The sequence below is a fragment of the Stenella coeruleoalba genome (assembly GCF_951394435.1).
Source record: "Stenella coeruleoalba genome assembly, chromosome: 10".
Taxonomy (NCBI): Eukaryota; Metazoa; Chordata; class Mammalia; order Artiodactyla; family Delphinidae; genus Stenella; species Stenella coeruleoalba.
Genome location: NC_137156.1, coordinates 70,212,629 through 70,229,480, shown reverse-complemented (window position 1 = coordinate 70,229,480; position 16,852 = coordinate 70,212,629). Strand labels below are relative to the sequence as shown.

At 41.8% G+C, this 16,852-nt stretch overlaps 1 protein-coding gene across 1 annotated transcript; it reads left to right on the top strand.

Annotated features, from left to right (window-relative positions):
• Window positions 1-149: 149 nt before the first annotated feature.
• On the top strand, window positions 150-16,845 carry ACTR8 (actin related protein 8). Its single transcript, XM_079934984.1, has 13 exons — window positions 150-445; window positions 3,364-3,534; window positions 4,936-5,046; window positions 5,670-5,774; window positions 6,057-6,230; window positions 6,748-6,841; window positions 7,059-7,191; window positions 8,490-8,643; window positions 9,436-9,531; window positions 10,040-10,180; window positions 11,211-11,475; window positions 12,254-12,417; window positions 13,235-16,845. Exons 1-13 carry the CDS (start codon window positions 323-325, stop codon window positions 13,376-13,378), a joined length of 1,875 nt encoding a protein of 624 aa, XP_079791110.1. The 5' UTR covers window positions 150-322; the 3' UTR covers window positions 13,379-16,845.
• The last annotated feature ends 7 nt before the right edge of the window (window positions 16,846-16,852 follow it).

The following is a 16,852-nucleotide window of genomic DNA, read 5'->3' as shown; positions in this document are numbered from 1 at the left end:
CCAGAAAAGACAGGTGTGATGACGAAATGAGACACCAGTTATCAGCTGCTCCACAGCAAGCACGCAAAACAAAACACAAGTAGGTTGCGGGTATGCTGCAGCCAGGACCAATCACAGCAACATCCAGCCAGTGCAGCCTCCCACCTTACCCTCCTCCGGGCAGCTCCGCCCTTCCGCTTTCCCGGAATGCTCTGGGCCGACTCCCGGCGGCCATCTTGGTTGTGGGCAGTCGGCCGAGACGTTGCGCCTGTTCCGAGGCCTGTTCTCTGGTGGTCGCGTTGCGTCGTTGAGGCTAGAGGCTGGAGGGGCGTCGGCGGCCGAGATGACCCAGGCCGAGAAGGGGGACACGGAGAATGGGAAAGAGAAGGGCGGGGAGAAGGAGAAGGAGCAGCGCGGCGTGAAGCGACCCATCGTGCCCGCGCTAGTGCCGGAGTCGCTGCAGGAGGTGAGGCGCCAGGGGCGGGCCTCGGACTCGGCTTCCGGGCGGGGCGGGGGGCCGCGGAGCTGGGCGAGGGGGAGGAGGCTGGCGAACGGCGGGAGTTTTCGGGCGCCCACCCAGGTGGGTGGTGCAAGGGGGTCGTCCCCCGCTTGCTCCGAGGGCACAGTGCAGATGGCCAGGCCAGTGACACCAGCCACTGTGCGAACCCCAGCCTCCCGGGCTATGAGACTAGCACAGGGCTGTCACCTTCCTGCCAACTAGTTTGAGGGGGCAGACTGGATGGTGTGTAAGGGCCTTGCCAGGTCCCACTCTCTAGGATTCTCCCACTTGGCGGGAAGGGGGAGCTCACGGTTGGGGATGGGCAGTAAGTATCTAGGGCATGGAGTGGGATGGGGTAGTGCAGAGGACCATAGGGGGAGGTATTGGGCACACACAGCAGGTACCTTCTCCAGCCCTGACGGTCTGGGACAGTTTCTTCAATGGAGGTGACACCTGGGCAAAGACCTAAAGGATGATTAGGAGTTAGCCAGGGGGAATGTGAGGTCAGGAGAACAGCATGGAAGAGACCTGGGCCAAGGGAGGATATGAAATGTTGGAGATGAGGATGTCTGGAATTGAGGAAGAAGAGGGAGCAAGACATGAGACTGGAGATCTTAACAGGGATGGCATCAAGAGGGTCGTATAAGCCAGAGCCTGGCCTGTTCTGAAGGGAATGCAGAACTTGGGAAGAGACAGCCAGGCTCCGAGCTACATGATTAACTCGTTTAATCCTCACAATAGCTCTCTGAGGTAGGAACTTTATCTAGAGCAAGGAAGTGGCACAGCCTGAATTTCGAGCCAGATTTGTGAATCTGGAGCCTGGGCCATTAGCCACTATAACAACATTTGCTTAACTTCAGTCCTGTAACAACTTCTGGTTTTTCCATATCCTCTGTGAGACCTCTACCATTATTTGCTGAATAACTTTTTTTACTCAATTTTATCTTAAGCAGTAATGTCCAGGAAATGATGTGTAGGATGTATTGGCTAGTTGTTTTCTAATATGTTAAGGTAGATATGTAATTATCAAAAACTGCTTGTCCACACTTTGGAAAACTGCGTTTACTACCTCAGAGCTTCCCCATCAGTGTGCTGCAGCCTGTGTACTATTAATGAGGTACAGATGTCCCTGATGGCAAGCCACCTCATCTGTTTAACTCAGTTTGCTAGCTAAATGTTGTCTGCCATAGCACGCAAAAGCTTGAGAAGTGTGCTGTAGAGCACCAGGCCATGTGAGAGTGGTGCCATGGGCATTCAATAAATACCTACTAGGCTCCTGTATGCCATGCACTGGGCACAGAGTAGTGAACAAGACAGTAGTAGTCCTTTACATGAAGGTTTTGTCTTTTGAGAGAGCAGACAGTAAATCATGACAAGAATGATAAGTGTCATGAAAAGGAGGGGTGCCATAAGATCTTATTGCAGGGGGACAAATAAACCTGGTCTGATGACATTCAACTTTAGACCTGAAGGGAGGAGTAAGATTTAACAGGGAGAAAGGACACTGCAGGCAAGGGGAGTTGCGTTTGTGAAGGCCTGAATGTCAGCACAGTGAACTAAGAAATCAGGAGACATCTGGATTGGGAAGATTAAAGAGACTGAAAAGTAAGTGGTTCTAGAGTAAAGCTAGAGAAGTAGGCAGGGTCTTGATCTTGGAGATTCTGGACTGTATCTTATTGGAAAGTTACGGAAATATTTTAAATGAGGACATGCCAAGAAGACACAACTGTAGCTTAAGGGCAGAGCAGAGTAGGTGCTGATTTAGAAGTCACACTGGAATGGTGATTCTCAACAGAGGCATCCTGTTGTCAAAGGGATTGTTGGAGTCCCTTCTTCCCCCACTCCCTCCTGAAACTCTGGGTCCCTCAACAGGTTTACGTGGTAAAGTTTCCCTAGTGATTCAGGTTATATTCTGCCCCCTTGAGAATTACAGATCTAAAAGCCCACAGTCATTACTCCACTGTCCTGATTTGTGCTGCTTTGTCAGTCCTTGTTCACTGTCTCTCAGTAATGGATGGTGAAATGCAGCAGAGCTTTCTGACCTGTGAGGATAGAATTGTGAACTCTGGTTTTTAACCGCAGACTCTTGCCAGATCAGGTAAATAGTACAGAACCAATAAGGGTAAAGTGTTTAAAAAACAATGACGAAAATACAGTTCATGCACATTCTCGGAAGTGCTCCATGTATAAAGTCCACTTACTTTCCAGCATTGCGAAACAGTGATTCTGATCTTAAATTAACTTCTTCCCTCACCTTCTCAACCAGTGTTGTCACATCTGAGTGATCATACTAATTACTTTAGGAGCTTTTGTAAATTGCAGATTCCTAGGCTCTCTCTTCCTGGAGATTCTGAATCAGAAAGTTTGTAGTGAAGCTTTAGGGTCTTTTTTGTTTTGTTTTGTTTTAACAAGGATCTTAAGGTGATTCAGATTTAGGGAACCCCATACTTCACAAGTCATAGTATTCCCCACACTCTTATTCGTTGTTTAACTCTCTTCTCTAGTAAATGGGAAGTTCTCTAGTGGTCAGGACTTTGTCCTGGTCACCATTGTACCCACAGTGATTGGCACAGAAATGCCCCCAAATTATAGCTTGATTTGCATTGGGTACTTAGGATTTCGTTCACTTAAACAAATATTTGTTGACCTGTGTACCCTGAGTCAGATCCTCGGCACACAGATACAAAATGAGTTTGCATGCAGGCAGAGAGCAATATTTGGATGCCTCTCAGAGAACTCCCTTTACTGAATTATTTTGATACCTTTGAGTTTGATAGTCATTACAGGAAACTAATTTCTTAGTCTAGCCTGTTACCTCTGTGTTATTTAACATGTTACCTGCATGTTATTTACTAAGGTCACACTCCTATGTTTTGTCTTTGCAGCAAATCCAGAGCAACTTCATCGTTGTCATACATCCAGGTTCAACAACTCTGAGAATCGGTCGAGCCACAGACACACTTCCTGCCAGCATTCCTCATGTTATTGCACGAAGACACAAACAACAAGGGCAGCCCCTGTACAAAGACAACTGGCTCCTAAGGGAGGGACTAAATGTAAGTCAAAAATGGAGGACGCTGGCGTTTCAGTGGTTAGGACTCCCGAGTTTTCGCTGCCGAGGGCCCGGGTTCAATCCCTGGTCAGGGAACTAAGATTCCACAAGCCGTGCAGTGTGGCCAAAAAACCCAACACCCGCCCCCGCCGCCCCGCCCCGTCACAGCACACACACACAAAAGAAATGTAAGACCTAAAGAGAAAGCCCAGGGTTGTCTCCTTGGGAGGGCTTCAGTATTCAATGTATGCTATAATCTTGAATGACATCTTCATAGCTTTAATGTATTTTAAAATAACGACATTATTCAGGGTTACAAATGTCATTTTTTATCTGAGCTATCAATTTTAGATTGTACAGAAATAATTATAACAAAAGTAAATCTAATTTTTTAACCCATCAGGATGAATTGGGTATTGATGAAGATGATCTTTAGTGGAAGATACAGAATTGTCATTCCCTTAAAATGATGCATCCAGGTGTCTATTAACTGACTGCCGTATTTTCTCTTCCAGATACTTAGAGTTTAAATTGAGCTCATATTTTCAGTCTGTAGCAAATTGAATTGCTACAATAAGCACTTGTTACAATCTTAGAGCAAATCATAATTTAAAGGCAAAAAGTAGTGTTTCCTTGGAGTAAGCATTTACTTAGGATGCAGTAGGCATCCTATTTTGCAGGTGATAATTAACAGGAAAATTTTTGTGATAGGTGTTAAATATGTGTATTGCGTTGTAACCTGCTTTAAGTTTTAAATCAAGGGTAGTTTTAGGAACTTGCAATTTCTATAATTCTTATAGTAAGCCTTAGGGTTCCATTTTTTAGCATAACTAGCAGACTCTCCTTAAGTCCATTTCTAAGCTTAAGTATAACTTGACAGTGTAAGAATCTAAAATTTGCATATCTTTGGATCTTACAATTCTATTTTAGGAATAAATCTCAGGAATAAAAATGGAAAGAAAACAAAATAATATTTTATAAAAATATAGTGTTCTTTGTAATTTCACAAGAACTTGAATACTCATTAATTAAGTGAAATAACACATGAAGGAATAAAACATTGTTATAAAATTGTAAACATGAGAATTATATAGATATATGGAAGAGTCTCTCGAATACTTTGTAAATATAAAGTAGCAGTGCTCTGATATCAGTCAAAAGTCACTTGAGGTTATAGATTTTTGCAGATAGTTTTATGGCGATGGCTCTTTTCTGATTTTTTAATTTATAAATAATAAGAAAATTACTTTGAATTCTTAAGATTAATGCATGTGACAAAGGTGAAGGACATGCTACTCGTTGATGAGGGAGCATTTGCTCTTGCTGGATTAAATTAGTATTTTGCCATTTCTTTCTCTTTTTCACTAAATTCTTTATACTCTTCATCTCTCTTCTTTTTCCCCAGAAACCTGAAAGTAATGAACAAAGACAAAATGGCCTTAAAATGGTGGATCAAGCAATATGGTCTAAAAAGATGTCAAATGGTACAAGACGGATTCCTGTGTCCCCTGAGCAGGTTCAGTCTCAACTCTTTCTTCAGATTCTTTCTTTGACCACTGCTATTAAGTCGTAACCATTCGTGTGCGCTCCCTGTTTCATTATGCAAATTCAAGATGGGATTTCCTTAAAAGAGGAAGAAAAAACATTCTTAACCACCTACAGAATACCTGAATTGGTGTTGCAGATGTCTAGGCAAGCCAAATAATTTGTAAGGTGGTGATTCTTGTGTCAAGGTGACGAAAATTTAATTTATCTGAGAGTCTTAAGTGTGTAATTCCAGGATCTTGATGGGAAGCTGTATTCTTACTACATTTGTCATTTTAATGTGATAAACCAGTGCTGCTAGGAATGGACATGAGTCTATATGGTATATAAATCTGTATTCAACTTTCAGCAGAGTACAGTATTAATTTTGGACTGACTGAATCACTGCCTGAGTGTTAACATTATGGGAGAAATCAAGATTGTGGTATAGGGCAGGAGAATCCACTTGTGACCAATCAATATTTTGTCACATATCTTGGATTTATGATTAAAATTTGTCACTGTACCTGGTCTGTGAGAGAGGAGAAAAGAGGACAACCCCTTCTTGTTTTCTTGCATGCATTCAGAGAATTTTCGGATGCTCTTTTGTTTCAGGCACGTTCCTACAACAAGCAGATGCGACCTGCGATTTTAGATCATTGCTCCGGAAATAAGTGGACAAACACATCTCATCACCCTGAGTTTTTGGTAGGAGAAGAGGTAGGAAACATCTTTACAGTGAAATGGAAGAAGAAAACCTAGATACTATTTGTAAAATTAATTTGCTTTGCCACCTAGTTCTAGTTTTTCTTAGCATTCTGTAATCCTACCCTGAGGACCAGATATTCACACTGGCTCCTGAGATGTTACATACACCACTCTCAACATTAGAACAGTCAGCAAATGTTAATGATAACTTCTGGCCTTAGGTTTTTGAATGTGAATCTAGAAAACCCTGAGAGAAGAGTTTTAACAATGTATTCATCTGCCTGTCTTTTCTAGGCCCTGTATGTTAATCCTCTGGACTGTTACAATATTCACTGGCCTATCAGAAGAGGTCAGTTAAATATTCACCCAGGACCTGGGGGCTCCCTTACAGCTGTTCTGGCAGATATTGAAGTAATATGGTCTCATGCGATACAAAAATACTTGGAAATCCCACTGAAAGATTTAAAGGTAAACTAAAATGACCAGTTATTGGATTGTCTTTAAGATTCTTGGTCAATAAAAGTATACTATACTCAGTTGTTTGTAAGACAGTGTTCTTGAAGCCTTCTCGACCTTAGGCTGTTAAGGATATCTTTTTTCCTTCACTGAATTCCCCTCTGGTGCTTTCTTTTTTTTCCTCATTTTGTTTGGTTCTTGGTGTTCCTCTCAACTGCTCTGCAATCAGCAAGCTTGCTCATGTTTATGCCTTCTCTCTGGACCTTTTTCGGAAACATCAGTTGTCTTATTTTTCATTTTACAAGTGTTAAATAGCTCAAAGGGAAAAAAGCCCACAAAACTTCAGCATTTTCTGTTTTTTTTCATAAAACCTAAAGAATAGCAGAGAGCTTTGAGTTTTTATTTTGGGCCTCTAGCCATTGCTGCTACTGCTTTAGAGAGAATCCTCTTTGATGACAAGTGTGGTGAAATTTATTGTGACCTGACTTGAGTGTTAACCATTTTATATTTTTTTCTTTGTTCTTTTTAGTATTATAGATGTATCTTGTTAATTCCTGATATTTATAATAAACAGCATGTGAAAGAATTAGTGAATATGATCCTAATGAAGATGGGGTTTTCAGGTATGTCTGATATCCCAGTGAAATCTGCCTGAAATGAGATTGTTTTTTTTTTTTCCTGACAAAGTTAATCTGATTCACTGCTTTATTGAAATGCTTATTCTGGGAGGGTCAGTGATACTTGGGTGATTGCCTGGAGGTTCCTAGATTTTAATTGAATATTTGTTGTAGGATCTTTCCTGCTCCCCAGGTGTTCACGCCTCTACCTTTTGTTTTTCAGGGATCGTGGTCCATCAGGAGTCTGTGTGCGCCACCTATGGCAGTGGTTTAAGCAGCACGTGTATTGTAGATGTTGGAGACCAAAAGACAAGCGTGTGCTGTGTGGAGGATGGGGTCTCTCATCGGAACACTCGGTGAGGAGCTTGGGAGGAGGTATTCCCTGCTCCTTCTCCCCACACAGCCTGTTCAACTGAAAGCATCATGAGTTAGAAAGAAGTTTTTGTAAGGAATTACATACTCAGATTTTTCTTGTGAAACTAGTAAGATTGTGGAAGTGCAAATTCTAACACGGCTATAAATAGCCAATTTTACCCTTCCCATTTGAACTCTCTAATATGAGTTCACATTAGCAGCTCTTGAAAGCCCTAGTGTGTGCTGTGTGCTTTCCCACAGAGGAAGTGTGTATGTTAGCTCTGTGTCTTTCACTATGGTGTGGCAGAGAGATACCAATCACATTCACAGCAAAGCTTTATTTGGGCAAGTCATGTAGGAGAAAATAGGTTTTCAGGTCTGAAGTCTCTAGCTAGCTAGCATTTTGAGTATTTGTTTTTCTCGTCATAATTGTTTTTGGTGAGTGAGGAGTAACTTTATGGTGGTCAAGTCCATTCATTATGTCATCTCTGATAGAAGAGGTAATAAAATGACTAGCAGGAGCAGGTTTGCTGCTTGTCTGTCCTGAGATAAGCCCAGCAGAGGTAAGCACACTGAGGTAGTGCACACACCAGTTCTCTGCAGCATTTTGTGCTTCCAGGATGGCTTCTTCTGGATGCTTTAATTCTTCCTGTCACCCACATAGGAAGTTTGACTCTTAAGTCAAAGAAACAAATTTAAAAGAGGGTCCAAGCAGTCCATGAGAAAGGTTAATTTGTTACCTCCCACCCCAAGTTACAGTGCATTCTCAAACCCAGATTGAGTTGTTTGGGCTCATCCATTTGTAACACCTAATGCCATTAGTTTTCAAAGTATAGAGAAAACACTGGACCCAGGTCTTCTACCACTAAAACAGCACAGCAGTGATCTTTCCAAATCGTAGAAATATTCAGTTAGTAGATAGTATTCGCTAAGGTTTTCTCCCTTAACTTTGTCTTACGGTGTCACTGCCTGCCATTTCTACATGTTGGTGAGTGTAGACAGTCAAACAGCTGTTTTATGCTACACATATGGACTTGGAAATGAGCTGGATTTAATGTGTATTCTGTTTCTTGGACAGCTTTTGCAAATAGCATTTTTTGCTTCTAGATGTTCACCACTGGTTTTTGCTAGCTTCCTTTCTCTGTCCCTTACATCCATTCTGTCCTTTCATGCTTTAATTTATCTCTACAACATTTCTTGAAACTTGCTGTGTTTCACTGTGCCTAACTGAGTTTTTGGAGCACCCTTCGCACCTTCTTAACTGACAGCTTACCCATCTGCCCTTTTCTCTTAACACTAGGCTCTGTCTGGCATATGGTGGATCTGATGTGTCAAGATGTTTTTACTGGCTGATGCAGCGAGCTGGGTTCCCTTACAGAGAATGCCAGTTAACAAATAAAATGGATTGCCTTCTTCTGCAGCACCTTAAAGAAACTTTTTGTCATTTAGATCAGGTGGGAGCAAAATCAAAATTGCTGATTATTTTTGTTTTCAGGAAAAATTGAAGATATTTAAAGCTAATTAAAAATTTAACAGTATTATGCAACCTGTTCAACCCAAGTTTATAAAGCCTTGAGGCTGAAGCTCTTAAGGAGTGAGAGAGTTTTCTGGTAAGGTCAGAGCTGTACGGATGTGTCTCAGGCTCTGGAAAACACAGCTAGTATTTTTAAGAGAGTTTAGCAGATGTCTCTCTCCTTAGGATCTACAATCATTCTAATAAAGGATAAAGATAAACCTTTGGATGTAATGCATAGTAGCAGGTAAATACATAGGTATAGACAGTTAATAAAATGGTATCATTTGAAGCACTTACTTGGTATTGTGAACAGTCAACATTTAGTCATTACTGTATATGAATTGCTACCTTTTTATGCTATTTGTTTTAGACCTTTCTTTTTCCAACTTATTTTAAAGCATTTTTCAAGTAATGTAATTCTGAATAAAAATTTTTTTGAGAAACATTAAGACGGGGTAATAACATTTCCCAGTTATTGAGGGAATTTGCTTACTGGTTTGGACATTGTATTGGTGTGTGTTGATAATGAAGCAAACAAAAATGTACATAATGGGAATTTCAGAAATGTTGAAAGAGAATCAAGGTACAGTTGAACTCTTGTTTTATTAAGTTCCAGTGGGAGTCATAGGAAGTTGTAGGGCAGCCCTTTTATAGGTGAGATTTAGATGGCATTTGAAGAGTTTGCATGCACTTTTACTGATTCACTGACAGCATCTTTTCCTGGAATCAGGACATCTCTGGGCTTCAGGACCATGAGTTTCAGATTCGACATCCAGATTCCCCTGCCCTTCTTTACCAGTTTCGATTAGGAGATGAAAAACTCCAGGTAACACATCGGTATATATTTCCATGGGTAGAAAGAAAAGCAGCCAGGTTCAATCAGACTGAGAGAATATGTACTTGCTGGAAACCTCATGAGGTGAGAATGTCAACTGGTTGTAAATTAGATGCTAACCCAACATTTAAACCACTGGTAGAGTACAGATTAGAACAGATCTGAGCCATTATTTTAATTAGTCAGTATGTGATGAGTTGTTATTTAGAAAGAGGCACCATTCTTACTAGGAAATTATAAAGTAGATTACTAGGCACTTATTTTACATTTACTTTGAGATTTCTGGTGTTATATCACCCATTCAATTTGATGATAAGTTAGTTTTCTGGCCTATCATGCACTGAAAAAATAATGTTACTTCTGAAAGAATGCTTACTCGGTCTAACTTATAGGATCTGATCTGCCAGTTTTGTTTTTGGAAGAACAAAATTTATTTAATGGGTCAGTTTTTTCAGAAGGCAGTATCCTTGGTTGGTCATTCTTTTCCTTCCATGCACAGGCTCCGATGGCTTTGTTTTATCCAGCAACTTTTGGAATCGTTGGACAGAAAATGACAACTTTGCAGCACAGGTCCCAGGGTGACCCTGAGGATCCTCATGATGAACATTACCTGCTGGCCACACAAAGCAAGCAAGAACAGGTCTGTGGTAGTTCTGTGTGAGAGGAGACAGTTTTGTCCCTGTATGAGAAGTTTGCCCGTAATTAATGGATCATTGCAGTGGCTGCAATCTGACAGTATACTAAAGCTGATACTGTTTTCAAGACCGTAGATGAAGTCTGTGTTTAAAATCCAGATGACAGATTTCTTTATTCAGCAAACATCAATTTTCAGAATACCAATCTACAAGATACTTCCCTTTTGGCATGTATTTTTTAAGTACTTTATGTATAATACTGTATCTACTTTTGAATATTTATCCAGTAGTATTTTCAGTAAAAGCTTACCTATTTTTAAATTATCATGCAAAAACTGGGTGGCACAGGCAAAGAGCTGAATTTGTCCAAAGCTGATCCTAGTTTTAGGATGTCTGATTCAAGGGCACAAATTAAAGCTCTGATCTGCTAATGAAACAGCAGCTCATGATGGAGAGAAGAGGGCAGTGAACCTTTTCTAGTTTTTGTTCCTGTCCCAAAGCTGAGCGTGGGGTGCTTAGATAAGGTCTGAAAATGAGGACCCATAACAGCCAGTGGCCTAAGAATTCCAGTGAACTACTACACTTAGAAACTCAGGGGGAAAAGTTCATCTACATCGACATTTCAATCTTAAAAATCCTATCAGTAATAGCAAAGTTATAGCTCTTTTACTCAGGAGGAGCTGTGGAGGGTTGGAGGCAGGGAAGGCTTTCCTGAGGAAGAGCCATTTGAGAGAGAGGGATCTAGGGGGAGAGTGAGGTGTTACCTCATGCGCTGCCTGCCCATGGTTGTTTTGGAATTGTCAGCACTTCCTCATCTTCTGCACACCACCCTTGACTCCTAGTTATCCAAGGGTGGGGACCAGGTGCTTGGTCGTAGAACTATGGTGTTTCCTCTCTGCAGCACAGTGACAGACCTTCTTTTTATAGAGTGTAGAGTAGTGGGGTAGGGAGAAGGGGGGATCTAGCTAGAGAACATCAACTGTGTTCTATCATAGCCTTACCATCCATTTGATTCTCCTTTTGATTGATTTAAAGTCTGCAAAAGCTACTGCTGACCGAAAGTCTGCATCCAAACCCATTGGATTTGAGGGGGATCTTCGTGGCCAGTCCTCTGATCTTCCAGAAAGACTGCATTCCCAGGAGGTGGATTTGGGATCCTCCCAGGGAGACTGCTTGATGGCTGGCAATGATTCTGAGGAAGCTCTCACTGCACTGATGTCCCGGAAGACTGCCATCTCGCTGTTTGAAGGGAAAGCCCTGGGCCTGGATAAAGCCATCCTCCATAGCATAGACTGTTGTTGTAAGCACGTCTGGGAGCCGGGAGAGAGCAATTACAGGGTTCAGGCTAGGGTGTAGTTTTGCCCTGCAGCATGTTCATGCAAAAGCTTTTGAGCAAAAAAAAAGAAAAAGAAAAAAAAAAGCTATTGAGCATCTGCTTTGCGCCTACATTGTCAGGTGTTAGGATCTGGTTCCTGGCCTCGCTGAGCATGGAGCCTAGTGGAAGAGACCAAAACAAGTCAGCTTACCACACAAAGATGAAATTACAACTGTGGCAGGTGCTACAAAATTGAACTAAAGGGTTCTGACTGAGAGTTTCTGATTGAAGGATTTAATAAGGGGTTTTTACTCAGGAGGAGCTGTGGAGGGCGGGGAGGCAGGGAAGGCTTTCCTGAGGAAGAGCCATTTGAGAGAGAGGGATCTAGGGGGAGAGTGAGGTGTTACCTTGGTATTCCAGGTAGACGAAGAAGCCTGTGTGAAGGCCAGTGTGGCTGGAAAGCAGGATGTAGGGTGAAGCTGTGGGAAGTGGTGGGTACACACCACGCTGGACTTTGTAGGCCCCCCTAGAGATTCTGGTCCTAATCCTGCCACTAGCAGGGTCGGGGGTGGGACAGCAACATGCTCACATTTGTGTTTTGCAGGGTTCCTCTGGCTGCATGGTAACATTGTCTAGGATGGGTTGGGAGAGAGACCTTTGAGAAGGCTCCTGCAGTTATCCAAGCAAGAGATGATGGTGGCTTGGCCTGGGGTGGTGGTGGATATGGAGAAAAAGCGTGGAAGGGATTTCACTGTCTTTTCAGCGTCTGATGAAGCCAAAAAGAAGATGTACAGCTCCATCCTGGTGGTGGGAGGTGGTTTGATGTTTCATAAAGCTCAAGAATTTCTGCAGCACAGAATTCTCAATAAGATGCCACCTTCATTCAGGCGAATTATTGAAAATGTGGATGTGATCACAAGGCCCAAGGTATGTTGTACACAGTGCAAGTTGTACTCTTGCCAGTGAAACAGCATTATTTCTAGTTGTAATGTATTGGACAGAGAAAATCCTGGGAGGCGTGGGTTTGTGTCTGGGGAGTTCTTAAGGGCTTGGAGCAAGTGGAAAAATTACTTTCAGCAGGTCACAGATGTGGTGAAAGGAGCTCTGGACTAGGGACTAGATTACTGGCTTTTAGTCCCTGCTGTGACCTCCAAACTAGCATGACTGACTTCCACCTTTGTCAGAGGACTGGATGGGGCAAGGAGAAGACTGACTGTTCTCACGCTGTCAGTCAGAACAATTCCACTTTATCTCTTTCATATTAAGAATCTCCTGCTGGTCCCTAGACCAGGTGATCTTCAGGGATCTTTTTGGTTTGAACTATCTTGGCAACCATAAACACAGGAATTTAGAAACGGATTGTGTCTGTATTTTATTATTCTCACTGACAATTCCTGGGAATATTTTTATTTAATTTTAATACTGAGGGAGGGATTGTGGGATATATTTATTCCAGTCAAACTTCAAAATAAGTTATGTCCTTACATATGTTTCTGCCTATAGGGACTCTTTGTGGAATAATAGTAAATAGTGAATAGTAGCATTTTCAGTAATAAAAACTAAACAAATTTCTTGTGAGTTGAAATAGAAGATGTCTGTGGTTCATGGATCTTTCATGGGTCTTTAATGCAAGTTGAAAATCTGATTTATTCCATATTGACTCAGCAGGGTGTTTTCTACCCCCATATTCAAGTAAATGTCTTGTCTGCTTACACTGAAATATCTTTGTTTATCACCTCTCTAGGACATGGATCCCCGGCTGATTGCATGGAAAGGAGGGGCAGTGTTGGCTTGTTTAGATACGACACAGGAGCTGTGGATTTATCAGAGAGAATGGCAGCGCTTTGGCGTTCGCATGCTACGAGAGCGAGCTGCTTTTGTGTGGTGAAATGGACAGAAAAGCCACTGTTGAAGACCAACACATAACCTTGTGGTATAAGACTCTTACAGAACATTTATATTCTAATTTATTGACCTAGGTGCTTAAGTTTTATGAAAATAAATGAATTTTAACTTTTATGTTGAGAACATGACATTGGTGTAAAAAATAAGCTGCTTTGTAGTCAGAACATTTGAGAATAAATACGAACTTAGTCTTCAGTGGTAAACTCTCCTGCCCCTTCTTCAGGGTCTCTAACTCCCGATGATCTAAATTGTTGCAGTAGAATGGTTCTCAGGTGGTGAAGCCCTTCATTTAGGTTGGCTTCTGAGAGTCATCAGGCAGTCTTACATAACCATGCGGGGTGGGTGTGTGACTGTGTACGTGAATTGTGAGAAATGTCTGGTCACGCATTTTCCCTCTTATCTAGTACAGCAAGCACATATGTCATGACTTGTGTATGCTGCTACAATTCCAAATAGGAAAGAAAGTTTTTTGTTTTTTTAAAATTTTCTCCTGTATTACAAAAAATATTGGGGCACATTCAGGTCTAGATTTCGAGAGGCAAAGATTTAAGGCTGGGCTGGCTGGCTTTTGTTATTGACATAATCTAGGGTGGGCTTGGGGAAGGAAAACAGTCATTGACCAAAACAGTACAGAAATGAAAACTCATTTGCTTCCTAAAGCCAGATAGAAATGATTTAGGTTAATGATTTTCTAATGTGTCGTACAGATAAACAAGGAGACTGCTCTAATTTCTAACTTAAGCATCAGGTCCCCAATTTTCCTTTACCTGAAAAATGAAGTGAAAGTTCTTGGAGTACTTTTTGTTCAGTATGATCAGTTGACCTTAATCTGTGAGCAGTCTGAACCAACGTTTAAATACAGACAGCTATTACCACCAGTGGTCCAGGCCTTGGTGCAGCCTTCTGAGCCCCGGCAGAGGAAGGGAAGCAGGTTTGGAGACTGGAGCCAGCCAGCACAGCCTATGAGCTCAGAGACCTGGGAGGATGGGGAGGATGCCTGATTCCTGCCACTCCCTGCCAGGGACCATCTCGCTCCCCTAGAACTGAGGGTGGGAGTGGGGCTGGGGGAAAGACAAAAGTAGATGCAGATAAGAGATGCAGGTAAGTGGAATATAGAAACAGTAAGGACGGTTGGGGGGGACTTCTCTGGAAGTCCAGTGGTTAGGACTCGGCACTTTCACTGCTGTGGCCCCGGGTTCAATCCCTGGTTGGGGAACTAAGACCCCACAAGCTGCACAGCATGGCCAAAAAAAAAAAAAAGGATGGTTGGAAGTTTTAGGACTTGGAGAAATGCTGTTACTAGAGCATTTTAAATAAATAGGATTATTTTGCGTATCTGCTCAGTAGGTTGGAAACAAAGAAAAGTCTGCCAGTATTACAAAATTTTAATTTGCTAGTATTATTTGGGATGTTTGCCTTAAATTTGAAAATTGTATGCTTTTATTTTTTCAGTTTTTTAACAAAATAATTAAATTTATACAATACTGGTTTTATGTTTCTGGGCTGTTTCAACACAATTTAATACTGGCTACCTAGTTCTAAAAGCATAATGTATTTCTGTTTATAATAGTTTTTCACATAATAGCATATTGCTCTTATAACTGGTAGATGTTGATTCAGAGGAGGTTGGTTTCTGGTCCAAGTTTTGACATAAGCCGTCTTCTATTACTAGCACTTACAAGCACCGTGAAGACTGATCATGACAAGTAAGTGAGCTTTACCGCATAAATTGTATTGCCTCAGGCATTACTAAGTATTTGCTTGTGAACCTGCACACACTATCCTTCCTTATTTTGGTTTTTATCTGTAAGACATGTATTAGAAGGAGTGGCATGGTCCTTTAAGGATGATCTACAAGAACAATTTAAGAGTCATCCACCTGAAACTGATCCACATTCTAGAGCAGATGCAGTCTTGCACTGTGTGAAAGAGACAAGCTTTCCTAGAAAAATATGGATGCTAATATAAACAACCTTTTGGTGACCTCTGCATTAAGAAAAAGATGCTTTGAGAAAAGTAAAAAGTTGGAAGACTTAAAATGCCACACATCTCTACATTCTGTAATTCTATGGTAGATTCTGTTTTTTTTTTTGCGGTAGACGGGCCTCTCTGCTGTGACCTCTCTTGCCGTGGAGCACAGGCTCCCGACACGCAGGCTCAGCGGCCATAGATCACGAGCCCAGCCGCCCCGCGGCACGCAGGATCTTCCCAGACCGGGGCACGAACCCGTGACCCCTGCATCGGCAGGCGGACCCCCAACCACTGCGCCACCAGGGAAGCCCTAGATTCTGGTTTTTATTTAAGTAAACCAGTGCAATAATTCATTTATAAAAAGACTAATTACTTCAAGAGGGCTAACTTCAACATACGAATTATTTTTGTTTTGAACATGGAAAGTTATGTAATAACCATAAAACTCTGAATTCTGACAGTGACTTCTAATAGGTAACTTTGGGCAAAAGTAGACATCAGCTCTGCAAGTGATGTATTTTGTTGTTGATGTTAAAAGTCACCTGTACAAGAGTCAGATAGGACATGAATCTAGTTCTGAGAGGGAGGGTCCTATGCAAATACCAAGTTTACAAGTGGTTCCACATAAAGTAGGTCATCTGGTCAGCAAAGACAGATTCAGCTTGTTATTCCCTATTTTTGTTATCTTAGAAATAAGGACTTGTGTGTGTAATAGAAGGTTTTTCACCTAAGAAGTTATTGAGTGAATTAGTGAGGACTCTTAGGTTTGGCATTCATTAATTAAACTTAGAAAGTTATAGAGCTAAACAATTCTACCTACTCTGCAGAGCATGGACTATTCAAGACTGGATATTTGGCTGGGAGATGCTTTATCATTGATTATCTGAATGGTTATAGTTTTGTAAGTGGTCTTTTTTTTTTTTTTTTGCGGTACGCGGGCCTCTCACTGTTGTGGCCTCTCCTGTTGCGGAGCACAGGCTCCGGACGCGCAGGCTCAGCGGCCATGGCTCACGGGCCTAGCCGCTCCGTGGCATGTGGGATCTTCCCGGACCAGGGCACGAACCCGTGTCCCCTGCATCGGCAGGCGGACTCTCAACCACTGCGCCACCAGGGAAGCCTTGTAAGTGTTCTTGATTTTTAGGTGTGAAATTGACTTAGCTTTATAGTTATAAATTCAGTTTCTGTTCTTTAATGCCACAGTAGTTAGTAAATTTGTACCAATTTTATAAGCATAAAAACTTTTAATTACTAGACTAAGGTGTATGTATTCAGTTGTGAACCCTCCCTTACTTTCTTTTGCTAAAGCAGGTATACATATGGTTGACCCTTGAACAACACAAGTTTGAACTGGGCAGATTCACTTATATGTAGATTTTTTCAATAAATACATACTACCGGTCTGCAGTTGGTTGAATCCACGGATGCAGAACCACAGAGACAGATAGTGGACTGTAAAGTTATACATGAATTTTCGACTGCACAGGGG

Excerpts from the sequence above, each read along its gene's own strand:
- ACTR8 (XM_079934984.1), top strand. The coding sequence starts at position 323 with ATGACCCAGGCCGAGAAGGGGGACACGGAGAATGGGAAAGAGAAGGGC. Across the intron at positions 10,181-11,210 it reads CACAAAGCAAGCAAGAACAG|TCTGCAAAAGCTACTGCTGA; the intron begins GTCTGTGGTAGT and ends ATTGATTTAAAG. Across the intron at positions 12,418-13,234 it reads ATGTGATCACAAGGCCCAAG|GACATGGATCCCCGGCTGAT; the intron begins GTATGTTGTACA and ends TCACCTCTCTAG.